Here is a 17,549-nt window from a genome sequence, read left to right on the forward strand (position 1 = left end):
CAGAGGAATAATTAAGAGTCATTAGAGTTTTAATTTCAAACAAAAAGTATCTTGGTCAATGTAATCATTTTAAATAATGAATTCAAAAGAATTTGCTTCAAAAACATACAATTATTAGTTTTTCATTGTCAGTGTTAATTTTTTAGACACAGATTATGCAGATTTTTTAGCTCATCCAACCTCATAAAGATTCCTATAGATGTCTGCTGATAGAAATTAATATTTTAAGAGAAGAAAGTGGTTTCACTGTTTCTACTTGTATTTACACCATTAATCCAGGAGGGGGCAGCTCTTCACCAGCTAATCTAAACTCACTGAAATGAAATGACTGGTGGGGTTATAATAAGAATATCAATATAATAATGGCATGAGATAACATTAGTTCTGCATTGCTTTGGGGGGGAACTCAGTTTGTAGGGAATACCAGAGTGTTGTATTGATGAAATTGGTCACAACTTATAACGCTTTCACTATCTGAGGATTCTTCATGGACACAATCACAATAATATTGGAATATCAGTATAACTGCCTTCAACTATTGAGCCAATTTCTGAGGAATGTATATACACATTTTTGGCTAGACCTTTTCTGATTTGCATCAAATACACAGATTCTTTGAAGTACATGAGTGTAAAATAATTTCCAGTCCGCCACTGTGCCATGTATCAAAAAAGTTGCTGTCGTGCTTTTAAATCTCCTTCTTTTGTCTGTTTCCTACTTTTCACGTTAATAATGAACAGATCCAAAAGATCCTCTTCATTACAGGCACCATGGGAAATGTGATATTTCTTTTGAGAATAAATAACGCTGGCACTGGCTTCATTTGTGGTAATCAGAGTAATTACGCGAAGATGCAGCAATGACATATGACAAAATGTTGCCCATAACATCCCTATAAGCATTGAAACACCAAACACTTACGCATCCAAGCACCTAAAAACACCATAAAACCAGGCTAAATTAAGTTGAAATGTAAAGGCATTTCAATGACAACACTTCAATGTGAAGTTTGTCCTCATTACAACTTACAATACAGTCAGCAAATACTGAAACAATAGTTTATGTAACCTGAACATCTAAAGAAAACATTTTAACCAAACTCAGTACATCACTGCTCATTAGGATCATTGACACGGTCATAAATAATCATAATAAATGAGGTAGTTCAGATATAACGCATGGATCTCCAGCCCTTTCCTGCCCTCTAATTCTAACCATCATCTTTCTCCCCTATCTCTCAAAGTCCATCAGCTACACGCTAATAAATCACAACTCGTTTTTTCTGGCCAAGTTCAATGAGGGAAAAAAAAGTTTCTCAACAAACCTCTTCGGTCATCCGTGTTATCCGTTTTAATTTCCCTGATAGATTTCAGTTTCCTCTCCAGTTGGTGTGTTCGTTTACCTTGCCAGCTGTCGTTGCAGACACAGAGCTTTTCTCCGGTCAGGTCACAGTAGCCGTGGTCCGGGCTGCCACAGTTATCCCTGCAGTACGGGATGTCGCAGGCCTCTCCTTTCCAGTACTCCTCACACTCACAGTACACACGACCGGAGACGGAGTTCGCTGTGCTGCATCTGCCGTGGCCCGAGCAGTTGTTGGGACAAGAGTTTATCCTGAGGGAGACACGGTTAGACAAGATGTGGAGGAAGTTCTTCAAGGTCGTACAGTATCATGGGCAGAGAGAAAACTTGGTTGTGACTGGCCAGATATTACTGTACTGTAGCTTGGACATACTGTGAATGCCTAATTAAAGTAGTACATTGGCAACTACAGAGTGACGATTTCTCTTCTTTATGCATTTCTACAAAGAAAACATAAATTTGTCAGTTAAGAAAGAAAAAATAAAAATTAAGCTCCAGTATATCCGTATTTTCATTTTAACAGTGGATTAAAAGACTATGGGTAACATGGCTGGAAGTGTAGTGCTGAACCCACTGAAAATTATCACCAACTCTGTAGCTTTGAGTAGCTGTTTACCCTCTTTTAGCTGATAGTTCTAGTTTTAGCACATATTCCCTGTATGGTTCAGTCTCAGCACTCTCATTTACCACATTTCCAGACACAGCATGTAGCACTTTTCAGCAAATATGCTCTAATAAACTCTCTGCACACTGCATCCCAGCACCAAAAGGCGGACAGATAAAATTAGAATTCAACGCTATAACTCTTAAACAAACTTGTGAACATCTAACAGCAGCTTAGGTGCCAGATATCTAACAGAGGTGGTGGAAACTAAACCAGAGCATAAAGGAGGGTGAATGTTGGACTTCCATTCAAACCACAACTCCATGTCTGCTGAAAGCGTAAAAGCAAACAGTCTTGATGTGCCAAAATAATGAATTTGGAGGAGGAATTTCCTATGTACACCTCAGAGTATTATTGCAGTCATACCATGGCCACTTCTGTTTTAACTATCACACCAGTGTGTTTGTAGTCAATTCAACCTGGGGTTTGGTTGGTTTGACCAGTGAGAATTAATCGTTAAAAGTATTTTAAAGTAGGAAAAAGGTTGAATTTGGCACAAGACTCAAAATTTAAAGTAGTAAATTGCTCTCCGACCCCATGTGGTTATGAGAAATAATGCATTCTGTATAGATAAATTAGCCTTCACACTATGCGTCATTCCACAACCCATTGTGGATTATTCCCTGTTCATCAATAAAATGTAGAGTATTGGACCCAAAATATAATATGAACCTGAGAACAAGAAAAGCACCAAAGAGCTGTTAGATGTTATTTGTTTGCTAGGGATGCACATCCAATTTTTTAGAACATCCACCTCTTTTTCCTATTGAGTTTGAATGCACCAAGTCTTCTTGGACAAAAGCGTCTGCCAATTAATGCCTCAGTAATGTCTCAAGGAACCATGATACATACAAAAGAGATGGAACAGAGAGAAAACAGAAATTAAACTAGAAAGACACAAAGAAAAAGACACAAAAGAGACTGAAAATGAAGGAAATAACAAAAACAATTTGTGACCAAACAGCATTGATACACTAATATTCTAAATATTACGGTGTACTCTTTAATATCAGATAAATACAGATGCTGAATCAACTAGCATGATGGAAAAAAGGAGACCAGAGGGAGAAAATCATCTTTTTGTTAATACAAAAAGCTGGTTTGCTGCTGTGACAAGGGGTCGTCATGACAACCTTTATCTCCTGTCAGTGTGTGTGTGCGACTGTGTGTGTGTGTGTGTGTGTGTGTGTGTGTGTGTGTGTGTGAGTGCGCTGAGAGATGCTCTGTGACGACAGTACAGTGACTGTCCTCACTCCTCCCATGTGTCCAACCTGCCATCACTCAGTTCTCCATCATGGCCATCATTGCTGGCACAAAGTGGTCAGGTTTGTGGCTGTGAGTAAGAGGTGGTGACAGGATGGAGACAGCATTACGATGTCTACAATACATTTTTGTTTTACTCTACTGTGCATGTGACTTTTGAGTAGGGTTTAGAGACTAAAGGTCTATACATACTCCGCAAGAACAGAGAAATGTGTTCGTTTTCTCGAGGTGGCAAGAACAAGAACAAAGTTCGTTCTGGCAAGGACATTTCATACTTCACGAGAAACTCAAGTGCAGAATTCCTGGGAAGTCCTCATAGGGCTCTCCCACTGCAGCACACGTCACGCGGGGGAATGACAACATTTCTGGTCATGCGGAGTATGTACAGACCCTAAGGCCTGTACATACTCCGCAAGAACAGAGAAATTTGTTCTCTCTCTCAGGGCTACGAGAGAAAAGTGACGTCATTCTTTTCTCGAAGCCCAGGTTTGGGAGTTCTCACAGCTTGTTCTCGACACATCATCTGGACAGAACTTTTTTTCTCATGTGGTGTCCAAGAACTATTGTGTGATTGGGCAGAAATTTGAAGTGGGCGTGGCGCGGAAAGGCTGAAATATTGTCATTCCCACTTTTCCACTGACGCGGACTTCCCAGGAGTTCTGCACTTGAGTTTCTCGTGAAGTATGAAATGTCCTGGCCAGAACGAACTTTGTTCTTGTTCTTGGAGATAATTTGTAACTGTTTGACTACATTAGACTCTAAGGGCCAGGCATAATGCATAATTTTCGGAAAAGAGGGAAGGAGGGTTGACATCGGGACATACGAGTAGGCAATGTTGAAGCCAGTGAGGTTGTAGGCAGCATCGCTGAAGAAGTGCAGCAGAGCGTAGCCGGACATTGTCACCACCTCTGGGACAGTCTCATTTCCTCTGGTCTCTGGTACGACAAGACCACTGAGAAAGACACAGAAAGAGAGAGACAGAGGAAGACAGACAGTCCCTCTCAACAAAAGTAATGATAATTAAAAAAAAAACATTTTGAAATGTTAAGATCAAATAAGATAATAAGATAAAAAGGACACAATTTCAGGAATTGCAGACCTCACTAAAAATGATTAAAAGTCAAACAACAGTTCACTGCAAGGTCACAATGAATTTATGAATTTCATTCTTATTTGTCTGATGAAGTTGTACAGTGGGAGGGGGGTTCTTATATGGTTGGCCTGTCTCTTTAAATAAATGCAATGCACTGCAAACGTCCCTTCGTCCATAATGAATCTGAGTCAAAGCCTCCCTGTTGCAAAGTATTTTTCCAGCACATGAATACATCCGTCTATGTTGAACAATGTAAGCTTATTTATTGTAGGTAATAATCCTACACTAGTCTAGGCTTTGTGAATTCAAATATCAGATAAGGAAAGAAATTGGGAGGTTGGGAAATTAATGTGGTATTATTGTTTTTAATGAATTTGTGTCATATAAAACAGTGCCACCCATGCATTTAAAGATTTAGAGCAAAAGGAAAAATATGACACAAAGCTCTAAAGAATAAGTGGTATTCAGGGCTAATGTGAGGAAATGCAATATTTGCTTTCCGCAATAGTTTTATTGTTGTACGATGGTAATTGGAAGGCCTTTTGTTTGCCCGTACATGGAATCATTTGACTGCATAAGTGGAAATCTGTTGGAGCTTTTGAAGCCGTGCCAAAGGCTACCTGAGTCATTTCCATATCCCCCCCCACCCCCCACCCCCCCAAAGCTTTTTCCATTCAGAAAAGCAGACGCTCACCTGAAGACAGCAATCAAAGGGGCGTAAATGGAGTCTCCATCATAGACGTACATGTGGTCCCAGCTGCACTCTGTGGCAAAGTGATTGAAGCGAAGCCGGAGCACTGCATTGGGACTGGGAGACAGGGAAAGAGAGGAGACAGAACACACAATAGAAAGGCATAAATACATTTGCCGCATGTCATTGGCCTGTATCATCAACATCCTCATTCTTACTATTGAAATGTGTCTCCACCATTATGAAGTCTCATCACAAATTGATGAAATGTTTGAAAGACTGAAGTCATTATGAAAAGTGTCCTTTAATAGTCCTTTAGTACAAGTCTCCTACATGCTCAAATTGGCTTACATATAGTACACACTAATGATCAGTATTCTGGGTTCAAAGCTCTTTTCCCTGTTTTGAGAAATCTGTATGTGCTGCAGTCTGAGAGAACCCTGGGTAAAGACCAGATCTTTGATCACAGTATGCCATATGTGCATTTTCGACTCAAGTTAGGAGTTTAGATAAACGCTGAAATGAAATTTAATAATTTATTATTATTTAGAAATTTAGAAATGTAATAATAATAATTTTGCTATTCTTAGATCCCGACTAGTAGTGGGGCTAAAAGTGGGAAGGAGGGCAAAAAGAAATCCTACAAAGATTTATCTCCTTGGACTTGTGAATGTGTGTGAGTAATTTCATGGATACTGTCATCAATGTTGGACCAAAGTTTTGGTAAACTGGTCAATTTTGACCAGACGGCAGCACTACCACTGCCACGGCATCAATAAAATCAGCAAAAATCATTCTCTGGGTAGCATGAATATCAACACCAAATAGCAATAGCAATGCGGAAGAACAGATAATCCAAATGATCCAAAAGTTGCCATCATAACCAACTTGTAAAGATCCTTTCAGTGTACTTCATTTTAGTGTAGCCAGACCACCCTCTGTCAATAAAGAGGATCTGACTGTACTTTGAACAAAAGGCCTGTGAAGCTCAGTAACACTTGTTGTCTTCCCTGTAAAAGCAAACTGACAGATAAATATCTGCAAATTAAATAACACTGCGTACGGTTGACAGATAGTAAATATAATTTGACAGGATGTTTAAAAAGACTAGCCAGCTAACCAGCCACGTCTTTGTTCTCAAATCAATATCAAGATTTTCATAAAACAACTGAAAGGCCAAGTGTAACCATACGGTCTGCTGCAGCCTGAAGCAGACAGAGTAGAATGTGGGATGTGGGATGTGAGATGATGGCTTATGCCGTGGTGATTTTACGCTCACTGACAATTTTTGAAAATCACAGTCACGGGCTCGCTCTTATGAGCGATGTTCATTAATGTGTGAACTGCTCAGTGACGCGATCATTTTGTAATGATGTGATTAAAAAGTTTCAGTGAGTTCAGAGGGACAGTGTACTTCCTGCAGCTTGTGTGTTGCAGCCTCCATCCTGTGGTGTTCAGAGAATGAGCATTACGCTCATTGTTGGAAACAATTTGCTTGTTAATGTGTTGCATTAAATTATAAACAGAGGCTTTGACTGCGTCTCTATTGCTATGGTTACTCATTTTATGTAGCCAGTGCTTAGTCTGTAATAATTAACAGACAATTTCACCGGAACTACTTAGCAGGTGTCATATATCACATTTTAATAGACGCCCTGCAGCCAATCAGAATTGAGTATTCACCCAGACTATGGTATAAATCACAGTGTAGATCACTTCTGCACATACGGGAACTTCAGCTTGCCCCGTCCCTTTCTGGGGAAAAAAAAAGAAACAACACTCGCCATAGACTTCAATGTAAAAGAGCGGTACAAAGCAAAGCTAATAGAAAACCATCAGAATGGAATTACTTTCTAAATGACCTGAAAACACCACGTCAGGCAAATATACATCCGCTTCGCTTGACCTAGAAAGCACAAAATGCACCGAAAAGATTCATTTGATCCACTTTCAGTCACGTCCCTTCATTTTCCACCATCAGGCTGGTGTGTTAATGTACGTCGGTAACCCTAAAGCTCAGTGGCCTGAGGTGGCCTATCAGGACACCTATTTTTACCTCCAGAGCCTCCAGGTTGGCAAACGTCAAATCAGAGAGCAGCAATGTGAGATTTATTCTTGGTGCAACCAACTCCACAGCATCTCTTGGCATTTCGTTAGTTTTAATTGGCTTATTAAAGTGTGGACGCTGTTACTGTCTATGCGGGACAAGGGATTGTTTGCGTGACGATGAGACCCTATTCTGGATGACGAATTGCCAAAGTGGTCTATATCAGAGCGGTTAGTTGTCAGACTGTGGCTTCACACAAACTCTCTGCCCCCCTGCTCCCCACAGGGGGGGGTGGATTGTGTTTCAGTTGAAATTGCATTGACAGCAGATGTTCGGCCTTGTGGACTTTTTGTTTAGCAGTTCACCTGGTTGCCTTTCCACTATCCATTGCTTTTTCTGGACGCTTTTGTACAGTTACGGTTATTTTGAGTATGATTCATTTTCCAAAAAAGACACAAATTGAACAATAAACAAAGTAAAGATGAATTTGACTGACAACAGCATCATTATTATTACCATTTCCAGCTCTCTATAGATATCACAATAATGTCATGAATTATCAGGAATTCTTTTGGCCATGATAATCACGTGATGAAAATCTGATATATGACAGACCTCGTTTGGGTCCTTTGAGGCAAATTTGTGGTTTGGCATTTTGGGCTATTTAATCCATGACATTCCTTGAGAAATGCTTCTCACTTAGCTAAAAATATTCCCAATCACCTTTTCCAGTATTTTACTGGGTCCTTCAATATTTCCCATGGAAATAATGAGCATCTTCAGCATTCGCCAAAAACCGATCTAGCATCCCCAAGGATACAGAGACTATTGAAGAGGCGGCTCTATGCAGTCGATGCATTGTTTCCAGATGTGATAGAAAATAACTAGTTCTGTCATTCTGTTCCTGACTGTTACAGGGCTGTATAACATTGGATACCTAACAAATCAGTGCAAGCAGGCACAGCATGTCAACAACATTAGAACACAATGGACTCAGCACTTAACATACAATTACATTCTTATCACTGTGTGCATTAATTTGGTGCAGAATGGCTCTCTGAGCAGTTACTGGGCACATAGCAACTCTGGAAGCACAATAAGACAAACTCTTATCTGGAACCCCGAAGTCAGACAGAAAAAACATTCACAGTTTTTAACCAAGTGGAACTAAGTAAGATAAATGATGATAGGAGGAGATGAAAAAACTTAGGGATACTTACTATCCTTCTATTAGCCAAGTGCATTTGGTCTTGTACTTATAGTTTACTGGTCCATCTGTGAGGAAGCCTGACAGGTCTGTTAACCTGTAGGAAGACATACAGAGGGGAGAAAGACAAGGTTAGTCTGATATTTAGCACTTTCAACGCTTGACAACAAACAACAACACAACAAATTGAGAGGTTGCAGTTTTTTGCGGCCTGTTTCTTTGGAGTTGAAACTACTGCTTCTCAAAATTTCAGCTTGTGACCGCCCTTAAACAAAGAGGTCCATTCTTATAGCAAGGAGGGTTTCCGTCAGTCAGATCATGGGACGTGGCTGATAATGTTTGATTTACTGCCCCTAGATCAAACATGACGCATTCCTACAGATGTATCCTCAGATGTAGAGAGAGTCAACAGGAAGCTACCAGAGTGTTTTGGCCGCAGTTTATGCTATTTAATTTGTAGGAAACTGGCCACAAAGCAGAGGTTTATTCCAAAAAAAGAATTCCATCATCTGAAAAAAAACAAACTTTTTTTTTTTTTTTTTTTTCAAATAGCAACGCAATTTTAAATAGAATGGCTTCAATGTCTTTGGTTGACCACATGATAACACATTGGAAAATTTAAATTTTATGAAAAACAACTTTCAGTTAGCAGTTTCAAATGATTTTCTGTTCCCTTTGGCATATTCAACAATTTCGAAAACTCAAGTTCTGTGTCAAATTCTGATTAATACTGGTGCTAAAAAGATGATAGATGATGCTTATCAGACTTCTACGTGGCACCCAACATCGGCATAGAGGGTTGTTAGGAACATCGAAATGTGGCAGTTTAAGTTAAAAAATGTATTTCTTTATTCATTCTGTTGTACATGTACATTTTATTTACTACTTTTCTATGCAGCACGGCAATGCTTTTGGAAATATGCATCATGATGTATAAAGGGATGGAAGGATGAATGAATATATGGTTTAGCATTGCTAATTTACTTTAAACAAATAGTATTTGTCTCATTTTGTTAGTATTGAACAAGAACCAGGGGTGATAATCCTAGGTTAGCATAAATACATACAGTAAGGGAAACAGCTAGCCATAACAACAGCCCTCCATAGCTCAGCAGCAACTCTGTAGCTCACTAATTAACACAATATATTGTGTTTGATCAATCAATAGAAAATCAGAAATTCAAAAACACAGATTTGTGGTTTAAGAGCAAGTAAAATGTTGTTACTTTTTTTGCCAGCAAAGCTGACTGTTTCCTGGTTCGAGTTCCACACACACACACACACACACACACACACACACACACACACACACACACACACACACACACACACACACACACACACACACACACACACACACACACACACACACACACACACACACACACACACACACACACACACACACAGGATTCAAACCAGAGATTCATCAAGAAATCAAATACATGCATTTCCCATACATGTTTTTTATGTTGCTCTTCCTGATACTTTACTGTTTTTACTTCACCTCATTGAAATCCTCCTCTACAAGAAGTGTCGCCACAGCGTCAGCCACACGACCTGCTACAATATGACAGAGGCCCAACACTCGCTGCACCATGTGTACCCTGCACTCCATTTGAGTAGATTTCCCTGCCCTTGCTGCTGCGTAACTTATGGCTCACCAGAATGGCCAAATGGACAACAGCCTCACTCATGCATAACAGACACCACTGATATAGTATGCAGCCAACCTTACATTATTTAACTTTGGGTTAATGTAGGCTATTTTCTCTCTCAGTTGGCTAAAAATAAGCATTTTCAGTTATAACTAATGTGTGATCTCCTTTGGTCTTTCCTTATATCATGCTAGTTTACCCAGTATTTCTGAAAACAACTCTATCCTGTAGTGTCAGATATAGACATAAAAGTATCAATATATTAGAAATATGCAAATACATGTTCTCAGCCAGCAGGGATTACAAGTGTCCCACAGTGAGTCTTGAATGAAGGAAAATATTATTCCTGGGAGCAGATAAAACACTTCCCACTCATGTCAAGGTAAGACGGTGCATGTTACTGTTGCCATAGTGACTGCAACATAGCATATTCACGATGGCAATTGTAATAACCACAAAGTTGATGTGAGTGTATGCATGTGCGTGGTAAACATCGGTCACACCTGCCAATCAAAGTAATCCCAGCGAGAAGGTGAAAATGGAGACGCGCAAAATACACAAACACACCGTCACACATTAGACGTGGGCGTCACAGGCACTGAAGACATCGCAGCCTGCCTCGGGTCGGACAGTATGTTACTGTGTGTGTGTGTGTGTGTGTGTATGTGTGTGTGTGTGTCTTCATTATCTAAGTCTGCAGCGTCACTGTGGGCTCTGTGGTCACACTGGCACGCTGCCAGACCAGACGGGGAGCAAGAGGAATAAAAAAAAAAAAAAAAAAACACAGAGTGAAACTAGTTTTTATTGTGTGTTCTGGTCTGTAATAATAATTTTCAAAGGCCAAGCTACAATGTGCTTTATAGGGATGAATGAAGATAAAACCAATTACAAGATGAAATGGAACATATTCAAGGATCAAATTTGAAATCTAGGGAAGCAAAGACTTTGAGCTAAATCACGCATAGTGTATTCCTACATTTAAACAAGATATACTACTGTGTACACTGTATATTCAACTACTCCTTTGCAACAGGGAATTAAATTTAATCCTGCAATGGTCACTCTTTTGCTCTGTATTTGAAAAAGGAAATGAAGCCAAATATCAAAATGAAAAACTTTCTGGTTCAGATTTGACTGACTGGAAGTGTCTTTTAACCACTGAGGTTTACAAGAGTGGGAGCTGCCCTGCTTCTTTACCACTGCTGCATAACTTGGTGGCATGGCTGCTGCCGTATTTACACTGCAAACAACGGAGGTGGTGGCTGCAACCGCCCGCTGTCTGAAAGGACCTCAACGGCACCATAGTTGTGCATGCACTCAGTCTTCTTGGACAATGAGTAATTATGTGAGGGAGGGTAAACGACATCTGACCGCCCCATCTAACTCTGGCCCAGATAGTGAAATAATAGGATCGTTCTTTAAGAAATTGCCTGGAAAGGACCTGAAAGGGAGTCAACTAGCCTCTGAGTTGGGACGCAGAAACGCATACCACCATCATCACCACCACCACCATCAGTCAGTGCATGAGATTAAGAGCGTGTCAGGCCAAAAGTGCTGCTTCTCGGTAATGAGAGAGAAAGAGGGAGAGCAAACAGATTGCAGCACAGCCGGACACAGGCCACAGTTAATGCAAAAATCCTGCCAATAAAACGCGCAAACAGAACACGCATATGCAGACACATGAAACTGAAAGGAGACCAAAAAAAAAAAAAAGAGATAAAGAAAAAGGCCACCCTCAGGCCCTTCATCTCACATTCTCCTCACTTCTTCCTTTTCTATCTTGCTTTTCATCAATGTATTCCTCTATCCATCTCTCATATCAGTCCCTGCTGATCACAGTTTGATCCTCTGGCTCTAATCCCAGATTAGAAGACAAATATTCATGTCATGATGCTGTAACGCCTGACTCAAAAGATGATCACATTGACGATGATGAAAAGTCTCGTTTACAGTTTCTTGCTGGTGATGATGCATGAATGCAGTAGATGTCTGGGAGGATATTCACAAGATCTATTGTCTACTGTACTGTTTTATTACTACAGTGGCGTTATTAGAGGAAAAGTTTGCCACTTTTCATATGAATGTCCCATCAGCGATGATGGTAAATGTAGTCAAATGAAGCAGTAAATACCTCCGTGCGTGCTATACTGGCCGAGAAAGCTGAATTCTCCTGCTGCAGATCTGTTGGTCCGGGTCACCAGCGCTGTCATTTGATGTAGGTGGTGACCAGGAAGAATTTCAGGTTATTTCAGCTTGGATTTCTACTCTGGGTAGCCAGGGGGCATGCTCTAGTTCCAAAACACAAAAACTTGTCCTCCTCACTTATATTGTAACTACCTACATTTCCAACAGCAACAGTGACATCCGAAAAATACGAGTGCAGAGGAAGTTATGGACGAGGATATGTTTTACAGTGTTTTGGCTGCCTTGGATATTCAGCTCTATTCATTCAAGCCAGGGGAAAAGCAGCAGAGACAGACCAAAGCTGCAGCTGCTGCATTCGTCTTGAGGACAGAGGAGAGGATATGGCCGGGCTGGGACCCTCCAGAGCCTGGGCTAGCAAACAGCGTTGCCTCCAAACACAGCAGTGAGGGGGACGGGCAGATGACGGCACGACCTCTCCATCAACACCAGTGCCTCCAACTACAGTAACCTCCAATGAACACTTCTTTTTAGTCAGTTATTCTAATGTTCACTATTAGTGTTTACATTTAGCCGCAAGGGTATTTTTCTGTTAGTTGTTTGTTATCTGTTCACACTTTCTGTGCATTTTGGACATTTTCGGTTGTTTATACCTTTTTACAGCTAATTCTTATTGAGTAGTGACTGTTACAGTGATCACTTATATGTTGGATAGTTTGAATGCTCGTTCAGTGTTTGTGCTGGATCCCAAATTACTCATCAGCCTTTCTGCCGCAATGAATTTCAGTGTGCCGTTTTTGGGGACTTGTTTTTGTCGTTTTTTGAGCTGTCTGTCACCAACAGTAAACGCCAACCCTAACGCCAAGAGAGTCTACAGAAGAGGATTTCAGGGAGGAATACCCACAGTGCATCCTGGTACGTGTGAGGAACTCTTACAATTGAAGTTTACTAGGTTAAGGAACAGAATTGGGACAAAGCCTTGGGGTGGCTCATATATTCCTTGGTTATGTGAAACACTCTTTCAGAGCAGAGTGACGATGCAGAGAAGCTCAGCCCATCTATGAAAACATGCAAAAGGTAGATCACATTCATAGTTTATGAGGAGCTGACTGGAGTGGCATCCTACAGCCCCAACAAACTGTCACTCCAGACGCCTCTCCCATTAATCCTCCTAAAAATGTCTGACATAGAAGAAGACACTTACACACACACACACACACTTGCAGCCAGCTGAGGTTAGAAATGATGACCAGAGAAAGCAGACAGTCTAGGAGTTCACACCATGAGGCCAAAGTCACATCTCTCACAGATTCCACAGGACTAGAATCAGGGTCCAATGCACACACACACGAGAAAAACATGAGGGGGTGATGGTGGCTGAGGAGGCATGACAGTAGAAAAAGATGAGAGAGGCAGGAGAAGAAGAGACAGAGAGAGCAGGGAGATAAAACAGACACAGGGACAAGGGGATGAGGTATGAAGGAAGAGAGTCCGGCACCCTTTGAAATATTCATCTGCTCCGGGTGAATAATTGATGCCGTGGGGAAGACAGATGCATGAAAGATAGACAGACAAATGGATGGAAAGAAAGCAAGAGGGATAGACAGATAGAGATGGAGAGACTAAGAGGAAACTGTCTCTGTATAGTTTTGGTACAGAAGGTAAAAATCTACACTTTTGTTTTCTCTGTCACCACCTTCAAAGGTCCACCCCAAACCTTACTTTGTTGTCCACTTCTGTCTCACACCTCAGTCATCGAAAACACACGCCTGTCTCACAAACCTCTTCTTTCTGATGAAAACAGGACTATTCAAAATATACTTAATTTCAAAATAAAGAGCAGGGTTTAACACAAAAGGAATACTGCAATGAAACAATGAAACTTCCTCTGTGTCGTCTGCACCCAGAGCTCCCTACCCGTCACCCAACTCTACGACTGCTTTTCAATTGAATGACTGACTAACCAGTAAATTTATTACAGTTATTCAACTGTTTACGTTGGTAATTCAATCACACAACAGCCCTAGAGCCGGTAAATGTCAACAACAATGAGCAACACGGAAGAAAGTTAAAAATAGTTAATTTGTGCATGCTTCCCACATTATTATAACGTATTCCTTTAATATTACTAGTTTAAGAGTCACAATAATAACAATAAATACATGTTCTTTACTCAATTATCCTCAATTCAATTTGCTGTTATTTATTAGCATTATCTACTGAGGACATATGTCTTGGCTACATCTACATCTGGTTTCTGTATTTCCAGCTATATTATCTTTGGTGACATGTTTAAAAAAAAAAAAAAAAAACTATTTCATAGCATTACGTTGGTCTTAAACTATTTGATAAAATCAACACGTTTTATGAGGATGGATGAGTTCCACTCACTTGTTAAGCCTCGCAGATGTTTTTTGGCCGAGAAGCGCTAGGTGTAAACACGACTGTTTAAAAGGAAACTCCACTGAATACCTTCGAGTTCACCTTGAATGTAAACCAGATGGTAAAAGCTGCAGTTTCCAATTAAAGAAAAGCGATAAAGACGTCGAGGGCAGGATGAAGTGGAAGAATTACCAAAAATATGCAGTATAAAGTTATAAATGCCAGCTGACTTCTTCGCACACTCAGCCTCCATCTTTACATTTCCCTGCTGCTACAAATAGTTTCCGAGCTCACCTAATCACATTTTCTTTCGTTCCTTTCCTGCTGTGTCTCTCAGTTATGCTTCTTGTTACATTATCTGCATGCCAGGAGGGATGAGGGGCACTCCCAGCCAAGCTTGGACCATGGACAACTACAGCTCCCAGGAGCCTTTGCCAGAGGCCAGCGGTGAGCTCGGAAAGCGGGCAAAACTTTTACTCTCTATTGTATCACACTGTACAGCCTTGGCACGGCTAATGCATCAGCAGATTTAAGATTTAATGGGCTTTAATGGCAGCAGTAAGAAAATCAAATTACAGCGAAATTAGTTTTTACAGAGTAACAGCAGTGATGTGTCCAGATAGTGTGCAGTGACACCCAGACTGTCTCCCTCCCTAAGAGAGGGAGACAGTCCCCTAAAGGAAAAGAAGGAAATTAACTTATGAGTTGAACTGACAGGTCAGTGTGTCTTGCAGGATGCATGAATAAAGCCTTGTTGTATTGATTTTCTCTCTCCTGCTTCTCCACTGCAACAAGACAGACACTCACTTTACCACTGGACTACACAACAGCATGGTGACACATTCATACAAAAGAGAAACACACAGTCAAAACAACCACAGACACACACACACACACACACACAAAACTGCGCATACAAAGACTTTCGGTTACGGTGGCGAGTCAGCTGAGAGTGACATCACCGACAGCAACAAAAAGAGGCACACATGTTTGTGTTTAACTGTGAGGAACTTCCACTGACTGTTTTCATTCCCTGACCCTTTAAACGTAACATGAACCCTTTATACTACACGGCTGCTCTCAAACCTTTTCATAAACTAGCCTGTCAAAGAAGAGAGAGTTGTCCAGAACTGACTTCACTTTGCAAAAATGCCCTCCTCACATCTTAAAAGAATAATCAGAAAAAAAAAAAAAAATCACAGGTTCCAAGAATAACACCACTCCTTGACTATGGGCAATAGTCTTAAGATTAGAAAGGCCAGCTCACGGCAGTGACTCATTGCAATGAACCATGTAATTCACAACAATGCACAACACACTTGAGTTCTCTCTCAGCCCAGTAAAAACCCTCCCTGCGTCTAAATCTGGACACAAAACTCACCGTCTGCACTACACTCTCCAGCACTGATTATTTCATCTGGATGTAAAGGGCATTTTTATTTCTTGGCACTTTGCTCCTCTAGTTTCTCTTCTGAATCCATCCTCTGAAGAATCGTATTACTCTTAATTAAAAAAGGTGGTTTTATCGTCAACCTGCCATCACATTCGATATCAAAGCTAAGAAGCTACACATTATGTAAAAATTGTGTGTTGAAGCCAGGATAGCCAGGAAACAAGTGGTTGGTCAAAGTTTTTTTTCTCTGTTCGGCTGAGAGACAGACCTCTCCTGTTTAAATTATGAAAAACTATATGATAGGTTTAAGAAAAGAAGAAAAATAAGTACATTAGTTGCTACATTACATCGCTTCAAATAACTCAGCGCTGACTTTTGGCTCCACACGGGACACAAACACCAGTCTCCTGGGTGAAAGTCCTTCCTTTTGTTGACTTTGACGCTCTTTATACTCTAGCACCTGACTCGTCTTGTCTCTGCCACATTTACTACAGCCACTCGACATCACAGCCTAACAATAAATGTAAATATGGGCGACAACTGCCTCCTGAACCCATTAGTTCAGTTTAGTGATGATATTTTCTATTTGACAGCCTGTCAACAGAACATTTCTACCAGCTGAGTGAAAGAAGTGCAGTGCAGAACAGCCCCACCAGAACCGAGCAGTTATATTTAATGCAAAAAGCTAATATCATATTCTAATTATTTATGTTCACTGTTTATTTGAATGTCATTTGTTGCCTTTCGTACCACCTATCAAACCACACTGAAATGTTACAAACAATGTAGACCTTCATCAGCAACCAAGCTGCATCATTTTACATCATGATGGTTATTAATAAGGAGACTGCCATTTTGCAGGATTTTCTTTTTCAGTCAAAAAAAGAAGACTAAGGCCCAGGACACAAACCTGAACAGCGCCGGTTCATTGTGGAACCCGTTGCGTTTTTATTTTGGTGCAGATATCGACAGTTTAGAACAGCCACGCAACCCGCTCACACACAGCTTGGCTGAGATTCAGCGTCACACCTATTTTTTCCATGAGATGTGTGCCGTTCACAGCAAAAACAGACAGCGGATATGATCTGTGATATTTATACTGACATCACACATCAAGCGAAACTACGCACCTTTCACTACAGTGTCAATGTCTATCCCAATATGTCACAGACATACACATTTTTAACACAACAATTCGTCCTCATCTGTTTCAAATTAAAAGCCCTCTAGTTTTTCTATGGACAGAAGCCATTCACTTGTTTTGTTTGATGGCCATTATAAAAGGCAAACTCAATTTAGAAAGGCTGGCTGGCTGGCAGACGGCACTGCGGTAGTGCTGTAAAAGTCTACAGGCACGCTTGGCTGCCCATTGAGGCTGTGCATGTACTTGGACACAGTGGTGCTTTGAGCTAAACGCTAACAACAATCTTAAATTAGCATGTAAGAATGCTAACATTAGCAACTTAACACAACACCCACAACTGAGAATGATGGGAATGTCATCATCATCATGTGTCTGGTCATAAATCAAAATAATGAACAACTTGCATGGAAATCCATCCAAGAGTTGTCGAGTCATTTCACTCAAAAGCACAAATGTCAATCTCATGGTTCAGAGAAAGTCAGAGAATGACAATGACTATTAGGACG

At 40.6% G+C, this 17,549-nt stretch overlaps 1 protein-coding gene across 1 annotated transcript in view; it reads right to left on the minus strand.

Moving 5' to 3' along the window:
- The window catches only part of atrnl1a (attractin-like 1a), a 239,981-nt gene that overhangs the window by 206,035 nt on the left and 16,397 nt on the right, over positions 1-17,549 (minus strand). The window contains exons 2-5 of the mRNA XM_070840582.1: positions 8,338-8,421; positions 5,074-5,187; positions 4,110-4,238; positions 1,403-1,611 (exon numbers count right to left, since the gene is read on the minus strand). Coding sequence (XP_070696683.1) covers positions 1,403-1,611; positions 4,110-4,238; positions 5,074-5,187; positions 8,338-8,421 — 536 coding nt within the window. The remainder of the gene's footprint in view (positions 1-1,402; positions 1,612-4,109; positions 4,239-5,073; positions 5,188-8,337; positions 8,422-17,549) is intronic.

The sequence above is a fragment of the Pempheris klunzingeri genome, chromosome 12 (genome assembly GCF_042242105.1).
Source record: "Pempheris klunzingeri isolate RE-2024b chromosome 12, fPemKlu1.hap1, whole genome shotgun sequence".
Lineage (NCBI taxonomy): Eukaryota > Metazoa > Chordata > Actinopteri > Acropomatiformes > Pempheridae > Pempheris > Pempheris klunzingeri.